The sequence below is a fragment of the Lepisosteus platostomus genome, chromosome 7 (genome assembly GCF_059453375.1).
Source record: "Lepisosteus platostomus isolate fLepPlt1 chromosome 7, fLepPlt1.hap1, whole genome shotgun sequence".
NCBI classification, from domain to species: domain Eukaryota; kingdom Metazoa; phylum Chordata; class Actinopteri; order Semionotiformes; family Lepisosteidae; genus Lepisosteus; species Lepisosteus platostomus.
This window is the reverse complement of record NC_142617.1, coordinates 42,639,583-42,662,883: the sequence shown is the minus strand read 5'-3', so window position 1 is coordinate 42,662,883 and position 23,301 is coordinate 42,639,583. Positions and strand designations below refer to the sequence as shown.

At 46.7% G+C, this 23,301-nt stretch overlaps 1 protein-coding gene across 1 annotated transcript in view; it reads right to left on the bottom strand.

Moving 5' to 3' along the window:
* rassf5 (Ras association domain family member 5) overlaps window positions 1–22,391 on the bottom strand; it is a 48,135-nt gene extending 25,744 nt beyond the window's left edge. Inside the window, exons 1-2 of the mRNA XM_088640516.1 lie at window positions 21,365–22,391; window positions 1,554–1,675 (exon numbers count right to left, since the gene is read on the bottom strand). Of these exons, the coding sequence (XP_088496642.1) occupies window positions 1,554–1,675; window positions 21,365–22,244 (1,002 nt within the window). The 5' untranslated portion in view covers window positions 22,245–22,391. The remainder of the gene's footprint in view (window positions 1–1,553; window positions 1,676–21,364) is intronic.
* Window positions 22,392–23,301: the final 910 nt, after the last annotated feature.

Below are 23,301 nucleotides of genomic sequence, written 5' to 3'. Positions count from 1 at the left end.
TAATTAACTATTTAAACGCGTCTCCTGGGAGAAGAAGCGAAAAACAAAACAGGAGCCCGCAGGGCGCCACGGAAATGACGACAGTAACGTGAGACCGAACCACGGTCCTTCCATGAGCCTGTTTTAGGACGTAGAACAAGGCCAGAGCACTTACGCGAAAGTTACGCCCATTTGTACACAGCTAGATAAAACTTAATTTAGAGTTAGGCGAAAAGACTAAATGGAATCTGGACAAAGTAATTACTCTCAGGAGGGTGCAATCTTAAAAAAAACAGGGACAACAGTTAATGAGACGGGTGTGAGCGGACTCTTCATATCGAAAATGGCGGATTATTCGAGGAAGAACCCTAAACTCGAAGACGTACGTTCCGTACGAATCACCAAGGCCGTAAAATGAAAAAGTTCATTTTAATTCATTTGCTAAGTAGAATAACAGAGCTCGGTTATTATGCCTGAGGCATTTCCTTCTCATCCATTGCCTTGCCCACGTTTGTGTGTCAAAACGTACAGAGCTGTCTGGTTGTTTCAACACAGTAACCCACTTTCATTACTAATTAACACAGATACACTCTCTCCTGGCAGCAGCGCTTTCATTTACTAGGTTTCTTTTCGTCTTCTATCAACAATTCCTCTGGCACATCAATTTAATCTCAAATTTACAGCCCCAGTGAGACGAACACTGGGGTGTGTAGGGGCTGGGGAGTGTGGGATAAGTCACTGAACCAGTGCAATGCAAAGGCAAACAAAGCTGACATTTTCAGAAGAAATAGGAAAGCTAAACTGGTGGGTCTACTACGTGAACTCGGATCTACTAATGAACAAACTCTTTTTGACAGTTGTTTGTCCTGCAATGAAAATGGGCCAGATGTAGCCAAGCGTGACAGCGCCACCTAGCTGTTCCATTGGTGTTGTGCATGTGCACCCAGGTTGAGCATCTGGCTCAGAGTGAAAGGATCTGAAGCAAAGTTAAGACTGAATAAACCAAGGTACTGGCCGATGGGTTTTGGTGTTATGATAAATCCTGTAACCCAGTTATAACGTCAGGACACCGGTGCCCCAGGTGTCGTTTCCTCACTACAAAGCGATAGAGCCTCTTTAAAACTCCAGGTCTTTGCGATTATTCCTTAGACTTTGTTTATACCTTTGGGACAAAGTAAAAGTTGCTGGAGGGGTGAAAGGTGTTGCAGAGCATTACTGGCCATCGACATTAGGTCGAAAACCAGTAAAGTGGCAGCTGTGACAACATCTTAGAAAGACACAAGAGTAGGGAAAGAATTGCAACAGACCAACCAGCCAGAGGTGACGGTAATCATGTCGGAGAACATGTCTCATCTTTTCATTTCGAATGACCTCAGGCCAAACGGCATCTGCTGCTCTAGCCAAACCAAATATATAGTTCAAGACTTAGATCGCTTGCGGGTGGAATAGGAAAAAGGTTAACAGTCCTAGCAGTCCGGGCTCTCATGAGCAGGTCCTTCACTTACACGCTACCTGAGATGTATAACAACAACAAAAAAAGACAATGTAAGCGAGACGAGGAGTCCCGCACTCACCCGGGCTCGGCGCTCTGGGCCAGGACTCTCTTGGGAAGGGGTGTCCTCCTCTTGCCTGTCCTGCTGGTTGCAGTCCAGCTGCACAAGACCCTGACACTCCAGGTGACACGTGTAGCTACAGTCTGGAAGGAACACCAAGTGCGAGAGCAGGATCAGAAACAGGAAACCGGCTGGGAACACCTGCACACCTCCAACTCTGAGAGGGACAGACCCCTCCAGGCTGTTCTGACACTCCAGCAGGTCACACTTTCCAGATGGCCGCTCTGTGCTGGCCACAGAAAGCGCCCTACATGATTAAAATACACCCTTATTTAGGTTTACGATGATGACTTCACACAATATGTGGGTCTGTGATTGTGTACAGTCTTTTACTCTGCTTTTACCATGGTATATCCTAGTATACCTTTATACGGATAGCTCTGTGCTGCTCAGTGCTTTCAGACAGCCATGTTCTTGAAGGAGGACGTGCACATGGGCAGTTTGTGAAGCAAATCATCAGAAAATACTCCAGGAACAACAACGAGATGTCTCCAAAATCAAAAGATTCCACTGGCAATTAAGTAGCTCCTCTAGAACGGAAAGCCACACCTAGGTGCTACATAATAGAGTCCCGTATCCACTAGCAACTGCCAGTCCCGTGGGACCTGGGCGTTACACAGTAACTTTCAGGATCACAGAGCACACTGGCTGCTCTCTCTTTGGAGGGGAAGTGCGAGAGAGGGTTAAGAACATGAAACATTATGAACGAGAGGAGTCCCTTTTGGGACCTCTGTCACATTTGATAGTTAATAGTTAATTGATCTCATAAACATCTCATGCAGCTGCTTCTTGGCATTAGCATCAGCATCATGACTGGGTAGCTTGTTCCACACTCCCACAAAACTTTCATTATTTTAAATAAGGTGGTTATATTTTTATTGTGAATGGGCAGGTTCACAACTTTTATCGTGATTTCCCCATGGTCTAGTGTGCTAGGCGCCTGTTTGCTCTTGAGTGCTATGGAAATAGATGGGTGATGAAAGCAGGTGGGAAACAGTCCTTGTAAACCAAACCTTCACAACTGCCTTCCTGGCCAGGCCTGCTCTCTTCGTGTCAGAGACAGGAATACCAGGGAAAATCTGAACTGAAGCAACATTCTTTTCATTGCATATATTTAGACTTGCAGAAGCCATTATCATTACTCCATTTTTAAAAAATGATCCCCATGTTGAGGCATGCCCATATCCCTCTTTGTTAATACTCAGCGACATAGTTGTGAAGCAAACGGGTGTGAACCTGGTCAGTACCTGGATGGGAGACCTCCTGGGAAAAACTAAGGTTGCTGCTGGAAGAGATATTAGTGGGGCCAGCAGGGGGCGCTCACCCTACTGTCCATGTGGGTCCTAATGCCCCAGTATAGTGACGGGGACACTATACTGTAAACAGGCGCCGTCCTTCGGATGAGACGTAAAACCGAGGTCCTGACTCTCTGTGGTCATTAAAAATCCCAGGCTGTTTCTTGAAAAGAGTAGGGGTGTAACCCCGGTGTCCTGGCCAAATTTCTCATTGGCCCTTACCCATCATGGCCTCCTAATAATCCCCATCTATGAATGGCTTCATTACTCTGCTCTCCTCCACACTGATAGCTGATGTGTGGTGAGCGTTCTGGTGCACTATGGCTGCCGTCGAATCATCCAGGTGGGGCTGCACATTGGTGGTGGTGGAGGGGAGTCCCCCATTACCTGTAAAGCGCTTTGAGTGGAGTGTCCAGAAAAGCGCTATAGAAGTGTAAGCAAGTTATTATTATTACTGTGTGTCTGGCACCCCCTTGTGGCACCTTTGATTAACTGTAGCGTGAAGCCTGCACCTTGCTTTACGGACAATATATACCAGAGATGCCAGGAACAGATACAAAATGACAGGAAAGAACTTTAATACTGTTTTCTGAGCATGTGAAGATAAAGTTGGAATTCGTTTCTTTGTCATGACCCTATAGTTACTGCTTTTGTTGAGGTATATTAAAGACCAGCAACATATGAAGGTAGGATTTACTCAAGCACTGGGGGTGTTTTTTGGGTGAATATTTTCTCTGTCAGGCAGGTATAAGACTTATCAGGAACCTTTAATATAACTCTTAGCGATGCTGTGGTCTGCTATGGTTTTAAAGTGTGATTTACTGAGACATATTAGATAAGACAAGGGAGTTAACCATGATGTACCATAACTAACATTCCTCAAAAACACACATGGTTTCCATCACGGTATATCATCCAAAATGCCAAAATTCCACAATTTTGTAGGGGGAACACGCCCACACTAGAAATTAAATCAGTACTGTACTGAAAAATTCAGATTTGGGAACCACACAGCAAAAAAAGCAAAAGCATCATGGTATGGCACTGAGGAATCCAATTCTTAAGTTTTTATTTAATAATAAATAATAAAGGCAGAACTAAAGTAACAAACAGAAGGGTCAGACCTGTACACTGACAAAGAAGCTTGGAGCAACACAACGGTAACATCCGGAAAAGGATGGAAATCGTCTACATTTGCACAGTGTCTGAATACTCAAAGAGAAGTGTTTTTTCTTCCGCCACCGTGTGTCACTAAAGCTCCTCACCATGCAGCTCTGATACAGTGGTCTATCCCAGTTCTCCAACCCTCCCACCTCTCCTGCAATCCCAGTCAGGCACTGTAGTGGTAATCTGGAAATCATCGTTCTGAGTAAATTGGAGGTCATTAGGGACCACAACCTTTGTACCCATCAACCTTCAGGGACAAGTTATTTTGGCTGAACACATTACTTGCATAAACAATTAATAAGCCATGAGTGTTCCCAAACTTCAGAATGTCATAAGCTGCACTGGGGAGCCCCCATGGCCCTGAAGGCCGTAAGAGATGTCAAGACATCTTGCGGTTGTTCTCTCCTGTGAAGAACTGGAGGTTGCTTCTCACCGGCTCAATCTGCTTTTAAGTCACAGCGCACAGCTGAAGAGAAGAGTCACACGAGGAGAGTGCTCTAATGGAAAGCACACTGCAAGGCAAACTTTTAAGACTAAACCAATCAAAGGGAAGGGAAACAAGAAAACTGTCGTGATGTATCAGTGCCAGTGTCTCTGCGGCCTTTCATCTGATGTTCAGTTATTCATTATGTGTACAGGCAGAGCTATCATGTAAACATCTCATTGAGGGTTTTGTGGTCATAGTGAAACCCTTTAATAAGAAACTGAATAAATATTTATAAACAAATGGATTTCACTAACTGAACAGGAAGCTCCTTTGTACTCGGGCTGACATAAATGTTTCCAGATACTGGCTGTGTATTACAACAAAGATTTGTTTAAGAAATAAAACTTGCTTTCTTTCTGTACCTCCCTTTTTTATTTTGTTGTGCCATCTTCTCCGACTGTTCTCTTGCCGACCAAGAGTTGTTGTTTTTTCTGCTTTCAATTAAAAGGTCACGCTTCCCCAATGGCTCCGTCTAGGAAGACGCACCTTTTCGGGGGGTTTGTATGTAATAAAAAGGAGTGTCTTATCATCCTCTCACTTGCCGGGCTTGGCGATTCATGTACAGCAAGGAAAATCCAAGCCATTGCCAGCAAGCAGTTAATTCCCTCAGAATTCCCTCACCCATCCTAAACATCCTGAGCCAATAAAGCAGGGTTTCGGAAAGTCAGTCTAAGTGAAATGCTGAATAGGAAATCAGTATTTTAGTGGGGGGGGGTTAGGAGGAAGCAACCATCCAGCCTGTCCTCCGGATCACCCCTAAGCCGCCCATTCCTCCCCACCACGTTGTGCCAATTCTGTGTAATAAAACTCTAACGAACCATCATCACACACATTCCCACCTACTTTCCGACTGCATCCACTGCTGCACCGTGGGGAAACGGCCTAAGCAGAACCTCCCCTTCAGAGGGCGGAAACGGGCTTTTCCTGCACATCCAAGACGACCCAAAGTGACTGTGAGGACTGGACTGATGCAAGAGAGGTCCAGGCGTGAAAAGTGTCTGAATCATATTGTAATAACAAGATCTCTACAATGCAGGCAAAGCCCTGTGAAGCAGATAAAACACATCTAGAGCACTTTCTAACTGAATAACCAGTTTGTTTGGCTGACACTTTTATCTAAGGGGTTTGTACCTGTTTAGACAGCCGGGTATTTTACTGGAACAAGTCACGTGAAAGGCACAACAGCAGTGCTCCAGATGGGATTCGGACCCACAACCTTCCAGCAATGAGTCCAGAGCCCCAGCCGCTGCTCTGCACTGCTGACCCTTGTCTCACCCTAGCTCTCACCCAGCCGCTCCCCAGCGCACAGATGACAAGAATTTCTATGCCAAAAAAACAGACAGTTGCTCTCACAATCCCAGGCCATTATTCATTTTAAACTTTCTGTCCCAGGAGCCCAACATTCTTAACTTAATAACCTGGAAAGCACAGACGCTTGCCCCAGCTAGGCCTATACCCATACATTCTGACATTCTGTCCATAATTATACACTGAGGAATATTTGGATTGCTGGGTTTAAAATGCAGCAGCGCTGTCCCTCTGAGTGAGTTAAGTTTTTCCAGATCCCTGAATAGATCTTAAGATGTGAAGCTGTATTCCAGACACAGGGAACATATTCCTTCCAGATTGACCATTGCTGTGGTTCAAAGGTATCGGGTATGGATTTTAATACAAGATTCTTTTCTACCACTCAATAATTCAAGTTACTTTAGATGTATTTTCTTATTCCACTTGGAAAAGAGCTAAAGCAGATTCCCTGGGATCCTTTGGGAAACATCTGGGTGGGATGTTTCCCTTTGTGTGTAAGGCTGATCGACCTCCTGACTATAATATTAAATAACTGTGATTGTTCTCCCACTAAATTGCTCTGTGAGGATAACTCTCAAATTTCAAGCTTTTGTAGCAAATGTGTTCTGGCACAAATCCTGACTCTTAAAGGAACCTTTTCTGCAAAAGCACTTGTGATAAGCATGCTGGCTGTGTCTTTCTGTCAGAGCCTGAGCCTGTCAGTAAAGACTCATTAATTAACTGGTAAGTTTAGAGGAGCCTGATTTCAGAGGAGCGAGAGTCCTGCATGTCTCTAGACAACACACTTCCAAAAATAGGGAGATTTTGAAAATACACGTGGAAGTTCCTCTTGTCACAATATTTCAGCAGTAGGAAGGCAGGGACATTTCCACATTAAGTAAGAAATTGATAAACAATAATTCTTTGAAACAGAGGGAAGTGTGCGGCCTCTGGAATTCATGGGGAGTTTTCTGGGTGACCAAACTAACTCCTGCCTTCCCTCCCACTGATAAAAGCATTTTCCAGTTTATTCAGGCTTTTCCACTGCATCAGCATTTTATTGTGCTTCGTTTCAATTCCTTAAAACCTACCCGATAATAGCGGCACTGTGACAGCAGCCCGTTCAGTGACGCCCTCTCCTCTCACTTCTCACACTTGGACAACGGCTCTGTGTTCCCACGCAGACGCGCCCTGCAGGACAGGGAGGTCTCCACCTCGCGCCAGGGAACAGACCTCGGGCACACCTCGAGGTCACCTGTTTGACTTAACAAGCCGGACACTCGCAAACACCCCATCCTGAACACATTAAATCTGCTCCAAGAATGATTTATTGGCAATCTTGCACTGAAGCCGAGTGGTTTGCATTTATACGTCCTCATTTTTCACACCACTGTCAAATGCAACCACGTTCTGCGACAGCAGGCGCAAGAAACTTCACCCAGTTAAATCTGCACACGGGCTCTGCAGTTCTACTAGGTTTTCCATGCATTCTGAGTTGGTTCTTTTTCTGCTGTTCGTATTTGGTGCTGTGTTGAACCTCTCTTTTTGCTTTGTGATGATTTCAACTTTACCCTGCTTCTACCTCTACCTCTATGAATTGGCTACATTACTCTGCTCTCCTCCCCCACTGATAGCTGATGTGTGATGAGTCCCCATTACCTGTAAAGCGCTTTGAGTGGAGTGTCCAGAAAAGCGCTATACAAGTGTAAGCAATTATTATTATTATTATTATTACCATGGTGTAGCGTACCATACCGCATTCAAGATGCAGAGCCTTCACACAGCGAAGACCTTGCTGGAATTGGAATAGCCCGGCTTTGAAGCAGGACACTAAAAACATGTGCTGAGAGGCATCAAGAGGTGTTCCCTGGTAAACAACAACACCTTCTTCTTCAGGTTTTCGTAAATGACCCTTCATTCATAAGGTCATTTAATAAGGTTTATTAAGGTTTATGATTTGGATCTTCAACACGTTTAACTGCTTAATCCCTGGGCTCCCTCAAGCGTACGGACTCTGGACACCCCCGCTACGTGACTCGTGAAGTTGTGGTTTCTGATCGCAGCCCTGAGGTGGGGGCCACACTTGGACACATGGTGGCCATTAAGATAATTGATGCGTTGAGGGGCATTATGGACTAATTGAGGCTATCAGACGGGAATTTGCCTGTGATTAAAAACGCAGAGATTAACGCAGCTGCACAACGTCCCCAGGAGCAGGGCTTTGGCGTGCACTGTCTTCAGGAAGCCATAACTGGCCTTGGGGGCTGGGTCTGCCGGCATGCTGTCGGCCCTCCTGGCAGGTTTAAAAGTCACTTACAGGACCCGTTCGCTACTCTTCAGGTAAACCAGTGTGCACTGAAATCAGAACCATTCCCGTAAACACTCACCAAAACAATATATCACTAAAACAGTGAAATACACAAACACGCCGATTAAATTACAGGCACGTTTACATCCGATGGAAGGACAGAAGCTGTCTCACCCTAAATGGTCAGTGTGTCAGTAGTCGGTAACTGTTACTGTTTTTTTATTTCCTCATATTAAAATAAAAGGTATCAATTCAGCAGCTAGGTGAAGTCTTCTATGTGATTTATTTAAAAGCCACGGTCTCTTGATGAGTTTACAGTGCAGAGAGGGCTGAAGAAGAGGCCGAGGTGTTTTTGTCCCACCTGTCATCACCATGGTTTCGACTTGATCCCCTGGTGATTCAGTTTGCCTGGCAGCCTCGCAGCCCTCCTTTCACTTTCCCTCACAGACCTTCCACTGTTCCTCCTGGATCGCCCACAGTCCAGAGAGCCTCGCCACAGCGGATGGAAAATGCCCTCAGCCAGCCAACAACAACAGGCCCTTTCACGGGATCCCAATCTGGCCACCATCCGACGCACTTCAAAAACCTGGACTCTGAAAAGCTGGAGAGGCTTGTGCTTTTGCCGAGCAGCGCAGGGAACAACCAGGGGAAACACCTTCCTCCGTTGTCTCCGGGTCCCGAATCTGAAGAGGTGAAACCGCGGAGTCTTCTGTCTGCTGACATTCTGACCCCATGAGCTGCAGCCTTCTACACGACAGACGGCCAAAGAGAAAAGGCTTTCTTTCCTGAAGCCATAACAATCTGGACCCATATTTCCACTTATTATCTGAAGCACATACATGTTTGTTTTCTTTATTACGTTACATAACCCATAACCCAGGCAGTATACTTTTAATGACCCTTATGCCTCTGTTTAAATGTTTAAAGGAAATTCTGCAAGGGAACATTTTTCTTTTCTCTCAGTTGCCACCCTGAGTTTGGAGCAGATTTTTTCTACAGGGGCTCCTCGATAGACTACTGTCAGGCTTTTTTCCTAGTGCTGGCAGGAAGCTTAGGGCTGAACATCTTCCCAGAGGGTTCAAATAAAAACAACTCATCATTCGGATCCACTGACAACGTGCAAAACCAAAATTCCTACTTCCTACTACTAACACTAATAACAATAAAACAGCACCCTTGACAACACTTGAGGTAATGACGTTATCGTCAGCTTCGCATGGCAAAGTGAGTGTCAAAGTAACATGTCACTACTTCCACCTCATTAATTAAAAGAATCATGGGGCACAGCAGGCGCTACCTCAGCAGATGGGTAAAAAGAGAGGGCACAGTATGGCACTATTCATACTCCTCTGTGTTTTCTCATGCAAATCATAGGGTGGAGGGGGCAGAGTGGGCAGAGGGGTTAAATTTGTGCCCCAGCAAACACCCAGTAAGCAATCTTATGAAACAGATAGGCCGAAGCCTCCACAGCTCTTACATCCTGCACAGGCTTCAGCTGCTCGGCTACAATTCTGCAGCCACAGAACGCTGTGCCTACTGTTGATTGTGTTTTTCAGATTTAAATCCTTTGATAGATCCTTAAGGCCTACTGTAGTCTTCCCTCTATCACTCTCCTCGGCTCCTCTGTTTATTGAAGTGAAGTCTGTGTGACACTCATGTTGGAATCGCACCCACAGGCAGGACGTCGTACCAGTCTCAGATCCAGAGAGCCACATTTTTATTCATCAGAAAATCTAATGTAAGACTGTCTCGCTCCATTGTGTTTTCCACGAAGCAGAGCAGAACTGCTGACTACAACACTTCTATTTATTTCCATTTTTGCTGACATTCCTCCGTTCCCATTTTTCACCCCTTTCTGATGCTGCCCAACATCATGCATGCTGGTACTTTCCATTTGCTGTATTTCTCACAGAAAGAACATCAAAGCCAGTAGTAATGAAGTCCTAATCAAACTTGAAGTTTCCTTATTTATCCCAACTATAGTAATCAAGAAGATTAACAGGTGAACAGCCCACGACCAAAGTGGTTTGTTCAAAATAAGGCTCTTCTCCACTCAAGCTGGACCATATGCGTGCAAATGACTTTGCTGGAGCCCCTGGTTTTGAACTGGCTGGACTGTGCAACACTGCTTTCATTCAGTCTGGAAGAAGGGGAATTATTCCTGGCATGATCTTTGAAAGAGCTCAGTCTGTCTCCGTTTCACCATTTCATAATCTTCTGCTGAAGTGATTATCACTGCTGGAAGTTCAAATACTGCTCATGCTTTCCTATTCCAGCTCCAGGGGATGAAAGGAGGAGCTCATGAAAGGTGAAAATGTCTCAACATTATCCAAAAAGGCACAATAAAAGAGTGAAACTTTTAAACATCTCATTTAGAATGAAACCTCAGCCATGACGCAGTGAAGAATCTACTGATAGCAAAATTCCAAGTCACATTTGCACTGCTGAGATCAGATGAGGACATGTGACCCTGGAGCTGTGGATAAACTTCCATCATCAAACACAAGATCATTAACTTCTGTCTGACATTATTGGACACTTCCCAGCTGACGATGAAGCATGGTAAGAGATATGAAGCTCAATATCCTATAAAATTCAATACAGACTGAAAGCACTGCACTAGGGTTTGCCAGCTAGAGTCAGTGGGATCCAGAATCCTGTATGTATGTATCCACCCATTTCCTAACCACTTCATCCAATTCAGGGTCATGAGGGAGCTGGAGCCTATCCCAGCAAGCAACGGGCGAAAGGCCAGATACACCCTGGACAGGATGCCTTTTCATTACAGGGCACACACACTCACACCAGGGCCAATTAACCCAGAAACCAATTAACCAATTAACTTACCAGCATGTCATTGGACTGTGTGGAGGAGACAAGTGCACCTGGAGAAAACCCACTTGAACACAGGGAGAGCACACAAACTCCACGCAGAGAGAGCCCCATGTTCAGAATTGAACCCAGGGCCCCAGTGTAGTGAAACAGCCATTATAACCATGCTGCCTATAGGCTTTCTAGAACTCTCTAAATCCTGTCAACCTCGATGTACCCCTTCTCCCAGGTGGAACACTTTCTGTAACACAGAGGCACAAAAATCCCTAAATCAGTATGTGGAGCCCACAGGCTCAAGCTGAAAACCCACATGGTAAAGAGATGATTGTTTAACAGATTTTTTTAGTTAAACTTTCTGAATCTCCAAAAAATGTTTTAAAAAAAACCAACACAAACACTAAACAAACAAGACATGAGATTCTCTTTTACTCAAGCTTGTGTGAAGAGTTCTGCACTTTGCCTTTAAAGAAAAGCCAGAGCTGGAGAATTTAGAGGTCTTGTGCTAATGGCTGCAAGTTCAATTCATGGACCTTGAATAAACTGTCAAGTGACTGTGAAGCACAGCTCCTCTCTGGAAATTCAGACACAGCGTCCAGGAACACAGTGCAGTTGCATTGAGCTGGGATCTGACAACTGCATCTCGATGACGGAATGTTGTGATCTTATTTTTTGCTAATCAAAATATACCAGTAATCATACCAATCAAGATTTTAATTTAAAACTTACTACAGTATAATTCTCCATCTTCACATAGTATAGGCACATAACGGATATCGGCTGTTCGCCACAGATGCCAGTCCATCCACCCTCAGAAGGTCACTTATTGGTAATAATGATCATTAATAATTCCTTACATTTATATAGAGCTTTTCCGGACACTCCACTCAATGCTCTTTACAGGTAATGGGGACTTCCCTCCACCAATGTGCAGCCCCACCTGGATGATGCGATTTTAGCCCAAGTGTGCCAGTATATTCACCACACACCAGCTATCAGTGGGGAGGAGAACAGAGAGATGAAGCCAATTCATAGATGGGGATTATTAGGAGACCATGACTGATAAAAGACAAGGATAAATTTGTCCAGGACGCCGGGGTAACACCCCTACTCTTTTTGAAAAACGCCCTGGGATTTTTAATGACCACAGAGGACATTTATCCAAAGGACAGTGCCTTTTTACATAGAGTATATACATCTTTCACTCCAGTACAGAGTATTTTACAGTATATAGTTTGCAGTACAGAGGTTGCGGCAGCCTGCACCCTGTCCTGGAAGACAGAAAGCCATTACCCCAACCAGCAGAACTCCGGGAAGAGGGAGGAACCTGGAGCAGCCAGAATGATCCCATTTGGACACTGGGAGAGCATGCAAACTCTACACAGACATCTCCTTCTAGAATCTAACCCAGGATTCAAGAGCTGTAAGGCCTCATCTGTTTTTGTTTACCAAGTCCTTCTTTTGCTATAAATTATTTTTAGCACTTGCAACACTTGATAGGAGAGCTGGACAGGAAATAGAAGATCCAAAACCCAAAGGAGTAGCATGGTCAGTCAGGGAAATGAGCTCAGACCAGGAGCCCTTTGCCCTTCCTGAGGCAGATAGCGTGGGTCTCTATGTCCAGCCCTTGAGTGATTTCCAGTCACTGGCAAGGTGAGGCCTACTGGGATCTCAAGAGCCCAGCCCTGAGTCCCCAGCGTGGTCCTAGCTGGAGCTATGGAAGGAGCATCCACCAGGATAAGTGGTGTCGCTGTGTATCGAAGGTAATCTTAAGAGAGCAACAATGTGCCAAGTGAAGACCAGATTACTGGCCATCCCTAAGCCTGTTAAAAATCTGTTTTACTTATGAGATTACTTTACTTAAGGCTGGAGAACCTCAGAGCAATGCCACCCTGTACCCACATCCAACTCTCATATACTAAATAAAGAACTGGGTGAACGGAAGTTCTCAATTGCTGGAAAAACCTAACAGTGTAACAGTGCTATACTAAAGCACATCTGTATGTGACACTGAAGACTCTCCAAAGCCTGACTGCCATCATACATCTTTCAGTCCGCGTATAAATGTAGCACATACAGCTGGTAAACTGACAGACAAGCATTAAAAATGCAGAAACTGTGACACGTCTACATTTTAAAAATCAGAATGGATACACTGCAAACCAGCAGCTCTAATCAAAGCTGTGGGGCTCTTTTCAGAGAGGATTTTACAGGCTGACTCGTTTCTTTCTGTTTCTAGCAGAAGCGGGTTACAAATCAATGGACTGCCCACAACTCCCGCACCCCCACCTCTGACCCCCCTATTCATCCCCAGGCTTGAAAGGAAATCAACAAAAGACAGACAGAGAGAGGCTGGAGCTGAATGCGAGAAGGCTGCTTTCTGAATACCTGAATCAACAGCACTCAGTCCTATTGCAGTGCTCTCTTGGCTGTAATCAATCCCTCTGGTGACAAGATCAATGTGAAATGCCCCCTTGCTCTGTGAATACACACCTTCCCACCTATTCCAGCCCCCCTCCGCAGGTCTCAGCCACCCCTCGCCCCTGTATCCACAAGCAGAAAGGCAAGACCAGTGTCCTCCCGGCCCCTACCTGAGAGAGACAGAGAGCTGGTGCTGCTGGATCTCCTGATGAGCCTCAGGCCCTCCGACCAGGACCTGGATTTGGGCAAGCGCCGGAACAACTTGCTGATCCTCTTCGAGACTTTCCCGAAGCAGGCGGTGGTGCTAACCTCTGCCTGCCTCTCCGGCGTCATCCTTGCAGCACAGAAGATCAATAGCCTTGCCTCCGCTATCTGCATCCTGTGAATGCCATGCCTGCACAGCGCTACGCTCCCGCACAGCAGAGTAGCACTGTGGTGTGGTATGTTTGCATAAGAAGCTCCTCTGCATCCACCATCATGAGCTCGCTAGCTAGCCCCTGCGTGCTTTTCTCTCCTGGCTTGTTTTCCTCTCTCTCCCCCCTTCTACCTCTCCCTCTCTAGCTCATCCTCTCTCCCGGCTCCCCTGTTTTTTTCAGGCACCTTATTCAAACAGACCAATGCATCGCATCGCCCACACATGCTCTTCTGTGCAGCTCGGTTTCATTGACTCCTTAAAGGCACAGCGACGGAGATGTGAAAACCGTCCTCTCTCCCCTCCATCACTTAATGAGGAACAGGACACACCGCACCGCATCCTTCTCTTTCGGTAGATTCTGGGCCACCTTCCACACTCCGCTAATGAGCTGGAGTCGCCGCGGCTGGCGGCGAGCTGGAGCCGCTGGAGGACTGCAGTGTGGGTGAGGGCTGAGGCGAGGAGGCTAGGAGCTGCAGACGTGCCCGTACTGACTACATTCCTCCGCACATGCACACACCAGAAACGACTCCTCTGCAGAGAACGTCAAGAGCAACAGCAACGATTTAAACCGCTACAATTAAAATATAAAAACCCCCCTTTCAACAGCAGCACCTTTTAGCCTATATGTATTTTTTGGGATTTTATTATTTGCGTAGCCTTTCAATAGCTGACCAGTCTTACATGTGAACACGTGACCTGTTCCCTCTAAAATCATTTTAAACCTCACGGCAGAGTTCACTGGTTTCCCCGATCTCAGATATTTTTCGCAGTGAATATCACTCCCTTTGGGTCACACGCGTTTCATTGCCCTGAGGCTGACTTGAACCTCGTGGGAGAAAAGAGGAAAATGTGTTTATTTTTCTTTTAAGATTTTGCACTGCGCTAACATCTGTTGATTTAACACTGCCTCTTCAGCGTGTCTTCGCGACAGCCAGTCAGCCCGGACAGGAGAATCTCTCTCTCCGGCTCTCCTGTTTGTAATCCCATTGACTGTCCTTCTGTGCTGACTGACCTCTCTAGTCTACCCTACCGAAACAGTCCTCCGCACAGGGAGAAAACGCACCTGACACAGAGCTTGACACTTCTAGTTTTGGAAGAAGGTGCCGTCTGGTGTCCAGGGAGGCACTTCCACTGTCAGGATGTCTCCAGATAATCTATTTGGCAAGAGCTACTGCCTTTGTGTGGACATTTTCTCAAATTCTATCCCCGCAGTGATTGTGGGTGCCCCATCACAGGGTAGGAGCTGAGCTTCAGATAGTGAAAGTCACTGAGGTATGAAACAGCTTAAACTTCTCAGGACTTCCAGCTCTACTGGGACACACCCAGGCCTGCCAGCTGTCTTGGGCCTCTGCCTTGCACGGCCCAGAGCTCGGTTTTGCACGAAAGCCGCTTTGTAAAGCAAAAATATTTGTCAATAAAAGAAAACAAAAGCTGTAACGTTTTCCAGTCTCGGTGAAGCTCGTTCTCTTTTTCCTCCCGGCAGAGAGACCCTGGGCATCTCTCTCATAAGGCTTGTTCTCTTTTTTTTTTTTCATTTCCTGGATGGGTTTTCACAGATCAGTGTCAGTCGAATGCAAGCCTTTTTTGACTTGAAATGTCACGTAAGTTAAAATTGACCTTACAGGCTGAAAGAGGTTCAGGACGCATGACAGGAACAATGTGAAGGTCTTGCTATTACTGAAAAACCTGTGATGCGATTTGTCATATTCTCCTGGCAGAAAATGTAGAAATGGAACTAATTCCCTGTTAGCAATATGGAGAAGTACGCCTGCTTGCTTTTCCTCCACAGACAGCCGTACTCTGTCATGCGAGGTCCCTCAGGGCAGTGTTGTAATTTTTGTTCAAATCCCACCGGCGATCACCTCCCTCTCTGTCCAGGTCCTGAACCAGCAGGAAGCTGGTAGCCTCAGCTCTGCGAAAGAGCAGCTGAGATGATTGTTTTTCATGTCCTTGTACTTCCTCCGCGCTGATCTAAAGGTTAATTCATAAAATAAGAAGCTGTCTGGGTTTCCAGCCTCTTTAGATTTAGGTGGTGTTAACCATCTGGAACTTTTAATTAAGATGCTGAACTGAGACATAGTCTAACTCTGCCACAAGGCTCAGCAGGAAGAAAGCAATGTTCTGTTGTTCACAGCATTATAAATCCTCTATACTGAGGATTATCATTTAAAACCTGGACTAGAGAAATAATCATCTGTCTGTCTGCATTTACTGTACATTATAAGCAGATCTCAGACTGCAGAAGAGAAATGTTTTCTGCTGTTCAGTTTTTTAAATGCAAGTTTCATCTCTGTTGTGTGCTGACACTGAGACCACGGAAACTCATCCATTTTGAGCTCAACATTATAGTCAGACCCCAAAGGCCTGTTACTACTTAAAGAGACAAGAAAGCAACACACAGCATTGAAGACAACATCTGAAGTAAGTAAAATGACTTCTTCCAAAAAGTACTTTTAGATCCTACACACTGCTGCCTTGACTTTTAGCCCCAAATGCCACATCTGTAAGAACAGAAAATGTTAAAATATAAAAAGAAATTCTGTATCCCAGAGCAAAATAAGTTAACTGAATTTTGTAACACTGTACATAAAAACAAGCAGAATTCCTGGTGACAGACGTAACCTCAGTTCTATTTTAAAGCAGGCATATTACTGAGCAAATGACTTACAATGAGTCTATGGCACACAGACAAATGGCAAAGCACAAATCCTAAGTAATTATTTAAATATATATTGCATTTGCATAACAGTAGATAAAAGGTGCTCTGGATTGAGACAGTAAGGAAGATAATGAGGGCTATGAAGAGAGCACCTACATACATTTCAAGTGAGACATCCCAGCCTCCCTCATCGTGGAGAGCATGTGCTGTTAAAATGCACTGGGGATCACTGCCCTTTCTTGCCTGTGTTACACTGAACAAGATTCCCCACATCATTCACTTCTCAAGAAAAGAGGAAAATAATAATTCTGAAATGCTGGTAATCAGCCTGAAATATAACATCATAAAACAAAAGTATAGTTTTAGAATTTGTTTTGTTTTTTTTTTACCAGAAAAAGAGGCTCACTTTCAAGTCACAGGGGGCAGTGTTTACTGTACTACACAACCACCAAACATCAAAGCCCTTCATTGCCAATGCATAATTGCAGGCTACAAGTTAGATACAGATTTGATGCATTTCAGCTGTGTGGATGAATGCAAACCACAAAGCACTGGCTTCTGCAATGGCAGAAGAAAGGACACAGACTTTCAGTATTAAACCCGGTACACAGCATCAGAGCTACCCAAACAAAATCAGACATTCGCTGCTACATTAATACAACTTCAAGGATGACTTTAAATGGGGTTTAAATGTATTCTCTCCCTTCTAGAGTTAATATGCATTCTCCCCACTGGAAAATTCAGATTGGCATGATTCAGTTAAAAATTGGAATCGCTATGCAAAACAATTAAACAAATGAACTAACTGCAGCCCAGTATGTAAATATATGCCATGTGCCTTGAAGTTATTGCTTACTTCAAACAAGCATCATCACTGATGAGAACATCATCGAATCCAATCAGTCTAGCCACAGCAAAATGGCAATAGCACTTCTGTTGCAGTAATAAGAACACCAACCACCTATACTTCATAGAGAGCATTTCCTGGAACATCATTTCAGAGTGCTGAGCAGTGGCAAACCAGTGTCTTATTCCCTTAGACTGTGTAAGATGAACAAGGGCTCACCCTGGCAGGTCTCTGCTGTTCTATCGATTTTCCCATATTATTACACAAAACGGAATGTGTTTCCACTGAGCTACAGTATACTAACGTATTAACGATAGTAATTTATTTAGGAATTTTCACCTCAGAAATGGGAGGTGAGTACTATGGCCTTGGGGAAATAAGTCCTCATCTGAAACCAGACTCTGGTAAATTTGGTCGAGGAAGCTGAGCCTGTATAATATTGTATATCTCTGGGATTAATGAAGACTGAGCAGAGAGGAACACAGAGGGCTCCTTAGAAGCTGTCTTGTACAGTAAACTTGAACCCAAGCAGAAGGGACTTGAGAGAAGGGGGTTGGGCTGCCCTGCTCAGAAATGGCAGGTTGGGGTCCAAACCCTTTTCAGCCCGGCTACAGGGGCTGCCGTCCCCCGCAGCGCAAGGCTGTTTGCTCGTCTCCAAAGAGCCCCGGCAGTAAAACGTCCATCTTGGAATCTCTGGAGAGCTCCTCGGAGTGAGATAAACGACCTTTCCACTGCGGACACTTTCGCACTGCTGACTCTTTCTGCTGCTCAGCAGAGAAGCAAGGCCACGCCGGTCGGAGCCGCTGTACTGAGCTGACAGACTGCTGGCACCGACGACCCCGAAACATCTCCCAAAAGACGAATGAAAGAACTACAGTAATGACATTTAAGATCCTGCAGTTGACTCTCGTCTTAAGAGATGCAAGGAGAAAAATGAAATGGCAAAGACAGATACAGGCGTACCTATTCACTGATTATTAAACCAGTGACAAAAAGTCTAATCACAAACACTAGACATGAAAGTTTCTAATCCCTAGAGAAACTTTGTGTGTGGAATGGGCAGGTTATAAAAACATAAATTTATTATGTACTCTGTACAGTTTATATTCCTGGCTTTTTGCCTGTGCATTCATTACTGTAGAAACTAGAAACACAAAGTTCATGTCTTCTGATAATAAAGCATTATAGACTTTGCACAAACCCAGTCACTGTAATCCAGCCTGGTAGTTTTTCTGGTCATTATCTGGCTTGTGTGATGAGCTGGTCTTCACTCTTTATTGAATATGTACATGAACTTAGCTCACTTTCATCCACCATCAAAAACCCACTTATTGCTGGTAAGCCTTGCAGCAAACTGTAATGTAGCGACTACACACAGACCCCAATTAACCTGACCAGCATGCCTTTAGGGGTTGGGAGAAAACCGGAGTACATGGAGAAAACCCATGTGGACACAGGGAAACCATGCAAACTCCACACAGAGGGTGCCCCAGGACTCTAAACTGTGAAGCAGCAGTGCTGACTGCCACACCACCATGCCCCTACAACCGGGCAGACAGAAAACCCAGAAATCTATCCATCACAGGACTGTATTTCGACTAGTACGCTAAACTAAAAGTGAGATCAGTTTTGGAAACCCTAAAACTTGACTGCTCTGGAATGTGTCCTCTTCCAGGTGTACACAGGCTGCTGCGGAGGCCGAGTCTCTTTTCCTCTCCTCGTGAGCTGCGCCGGCCCTTGTGGGCGCCTCGCTCGGCGCTGCTCGTAATAAGCAGGGTCACTACTCTGGCTGCTGGGTACAGCGGCAGGTTGCGCAACTCCCCGAGGAACGTGACCAGCACAAGCACGAGGAGAGGAAAACTCCCCGACGCCAGCCCTGCCTTTCTCTTTCCGTTTCGCTATGAGGGGATCTTTCACCGCACGAGTCATTCTGGCTCTTCCTTGCCATTGGGATGACGCCAGCGTGCCGAGAACTGGAGGGAACCACAAAGCGATGGGGTGGAGGACCACACCGCTGCGCTGGGCACCTGGGTCTTCCACCTGTTTAACACGCTCAGACCCGGGATCCGCTTATAGATCTCCTCTTAACACTGACACCCTCTGCCGGGTCCACCCCCAGCAACCTGTTGCGGACAGAAAGGATGCAGTTCACGGACACGCTCCGAGCCTGCCGTCAGCAGGCGGCAGGCGGCTTTGATTTGATCCAGTCTTACTTCCCGAGTGCTGTGCGTCTGAGTGAGTGAGTGAGTTCCGAATGCTGTGCGTCTGTGAGCCGATGCTGTGAGTGCCATTCAATCAAAAGACTCGTATTCGTTTAAAACGGGGTGAGAAACCCGATGATTAACTGCGCTATTATTCTCACATCACAGATCCCTTCAAAGAAATGAGGGATTTTATACCACGAAACACTTGGCTGAAACTACAAGCAATGCAGAAGGTGAAGCAGTTGACCACAGCATTTCTTTTCATCTGATTTGTGCACTGCTTCGTCCAACAGGGGACCTTCATTAGATCAGTACCAGGTCAGTGAGACAAGGACAGGGGTCTTGGAGGGGTTTCTGGACACAAATACAGATTAAGGGTTGATTGCGAATGTTTCTGCTCTACTTCCGCAGTGGCCTACACAACGCCAGGCACGTGTGGGCCCCTTCTCGCCCGGCCCCTGACCCACAAACCTCCTTCTCCTCCACAGGCGGGATTCCGGGAGGGCCAACAGCCCTGGGAACCGCCGTGGGGACGGGAAAGAGTCGTCTCTCGGCTCACAACAACGCTCCAAGTGTTGTTTGTTAGTGACAGAAGCCGGCACTTCGCTGCCACCCCTGGTCCTGCTCACCATTGTGCCAGAAACGCGCCCACCGACCCCCAGCCGTGCTTAATTTCCACAGGGGCGAGTGGGGAACGCTGTCAGCTCATTAAAAAACTAATTAAAGATGGGATTGTTGTCCCTACAAAGACCGCATGTCACAGACAGTCCGAGACTGTTCCATCTTCACACGTGTCCCGAACATCTCCTGCACCCACTGGAGTTCTGTCCGGATAAACCGGGGCCTGCGTCTGTGTTTGTGGGGGGTGTAGCTGGTTCTAAATCAGGTCAGACCTTTATCATCACGTCATGTGTGCAAAACTCGACTCATCCTGACAGCAGTGCTGGTGACACTCACACACTGAGCCAGGACAGAGCAGCCAAGCTGGTGTCCTAATGCTCACCATGGGGTCCTTCTCCCTCTGATCTGACCGAGGCTCTGCTTCCACAGGTGAAACAGCAGGGAGACTATCCCATTTGGGCAGTTTTCCCTGTGGTGTGACCAGGGCCAGGCTCAAACCCGGTCAATATCGTTTTGCCATGCCTCCACAGTGATTTCACTTGGCTTTACCACACGCCGGTCTGTGTTTACTGCAGTAAGCAACCTGCCCGGGACCATTCACACCTGAATCTAGCGTATCGTTCCTAAAGCGATAGCCTGTCCCTGCGTACAGTACAGACATTAAACAATACTTACTGCTCCTTACAGAACCGAGAGGACTCTGATCGCCCACCTCCCTGACAGAAGAGCCTTTTATTGTACATTACTGACGGCCAGAAGATAACTACCAACAGCGCCCAGTTCAAGCTCTGGGGCTTGAAGGGAAAATAAACTCATTTTAAACAGCGATGTCGTGTATATCATTTATAATACAGAAAACCCGATAGACTGTCTTTTTCACACAGCAGACAAAGACAGCACGTTCTACAAAAAAAAACGTACTTTTACACCGAACAAAAACGAAACGATCGCTTCTGGTAAAGACACGCGTCTTAATGTCGCTATTAAACCTCCCCAGTAGTTTTTTATTTCTTCTCCGTTTTTATAATACCGTGAAAGCACACTAGAGGATCGTTAGGAATTATTTCCGAATTGCTCTTTTTTAATTTCGGTCAACACACTCTGACGGGCTAGCACCTTGGCTTCTGCACGGCCGGAGCACGGGGATCGCCCGGTACCTGTCGCGCACCGCTGCCGGGCGGAGGGCACTGGGCACACAAAGACCTGTCCAGTGCGAGTGTCCGAGCACTTACTTTTGCACTTCAGGGCCTCTGCGCGGACCTGGCGATTGCACGCGTCGCACCAGTCTCTCGCCACCTTGCCCGGGGCGAAGACGTGCCCCTCTCCCTTCTCCTCTTTCACCCTCGGGTCCTGCTGGCGGAAGATGGACCAAGCCTCTTTCCTCGGCGGGTCCTGCCGCAGCATCTTCACCACCCCGGACCGGCACTGGGTCAGGACGGGCATCTTATGGCCGGCGCCGGGTCCCCCGAACCCGGTCCCGTCGCCCCAGGCGCTGAGGTCGATGTTCTGGTGTAGGGTGACCTGCGACGACCGCCTGCTGACAGGTCGGTGGAAGCCGACGTGCCCGTTAGCCGGGGAGCTGTTGGTCCTGAAAGCCTTGACTTCTTTCAGGGACTTCTTCCTGCCGCTTCCATGGTGAGAGCAAGCCGCCGAACTGCTCGTCCCGGCATCGCTTCTGTCAGGGCTGCCTGGCGGCTTCACGTCCTCCCCCTCCGCCCTGGGGATGCTGTTTTTCCGCTTCGCCGGGAGCGAAAAAGGCTCCCTCCCCTCCCCACTTCTGCAGCAGGTCGAGAGGTCATTCATCCCGGTAATATCGACATTGTCCACCCTGCACGGCTGCAGCGCCGGGCACACAACCCCGCCGCCTCTGCTGCTGTAGCCGTCCTCCGGCGCGGCGCTGTTTCCCTGAGGATGTAACGGAGCTGGAGATGCCGCCGCCGCCGCCGCCGCCAGTCCCTGCTCCGCCGGCGCGCTCTTCTTCGCCTTCATCTCGCCCGAAGACTTCCTCAGGAGCTTCTTCCTCTCGCCGCTGGAGAGCTGCTGGAGAAAGCGCTGCTGTTCCGTGTCGAGGTGGAGCTGAGCCGGGTGCCGTCCCAGAGCCACGGACGCCATTGCCGTTCGCTGCTTCCCTCCTGCGGCTCGGACTCCGAAGACGACAACCCTCGGGCTGATCTGGCTGTAGTGTAAATTAAATCGGAGCGGCAGCTGAGCGCAGCAGTGACGCACGCCTGCGGGGCGACTGGCTGTGGAAATGCCAGCGGCCGCAGAGATGCGCTGTCTTAAAGAGAACGAAGTGCTTCCCTCTTTTGGGGGGGGGAATCCGTTAGGGGAATTTTGTTTTCGTTTACAGTCTGAAGAGCTAATTCCATCGTTACACCAGATATATAGCATCGGGCTCTTGCTTTTATTTTACTTATGAATTATCGCGATATTCCTAATATATACTGTATATAATATATATTTCCAAAGGGGAGTATTATTGAACAAAATCTTTAAATTTAGCAATATTTTAAAGCCGGATGAGTTCACTCGCCCTCATTGAGCATCATTATAAAGGAGACAAGTTACTCCAATGGGCGGGCTGGACACAAAATCAAACTATAAAATAGCGAAACTGCTGTCTTCACGTTTCCAAAAGCACTTGCTAACCTGACATCTAAGACCTAAAAATGACGCCCGTCTGTTTTTAAGGGGAGCGAGTTTCAAAACGGTGAAAGAACCGCGGCATGTTTAAAGAGAAGATATCACTGAATATCATGATTAGTCATTTTTGTCAAGGAAAAGTCCTGGCACTTAAATACTCTGTAAAGGTCACGAACGTTTTTTTACACTACAATCAGACAATAAACCCAAGTGCCGCGTTCAGTCACCTCTCTCCCACACGGTCCAGCACCCACAATGTTTTGTCACGGCTTGAGCCCGCGGAGTTCCGGGTACCACCGACTCTCTTCGGTAATCGACTTGCTTTGAGCAACAGTAACCTAGATTGTATAAACACAGCCCCCTTTAGAATAAGAAAAGGTAGACAATGGAAGTTTTGAGAAGTTTGTGTTGCAGGAGTCAGTGGGGTTCTGTAAATTGTAGGGAAATACCTGAACACAGCCGCTGGCTGTTGGTGTAACAACAGATCCGAACATTAACGGAACATTAAACGGAGAAAGAATAGCTG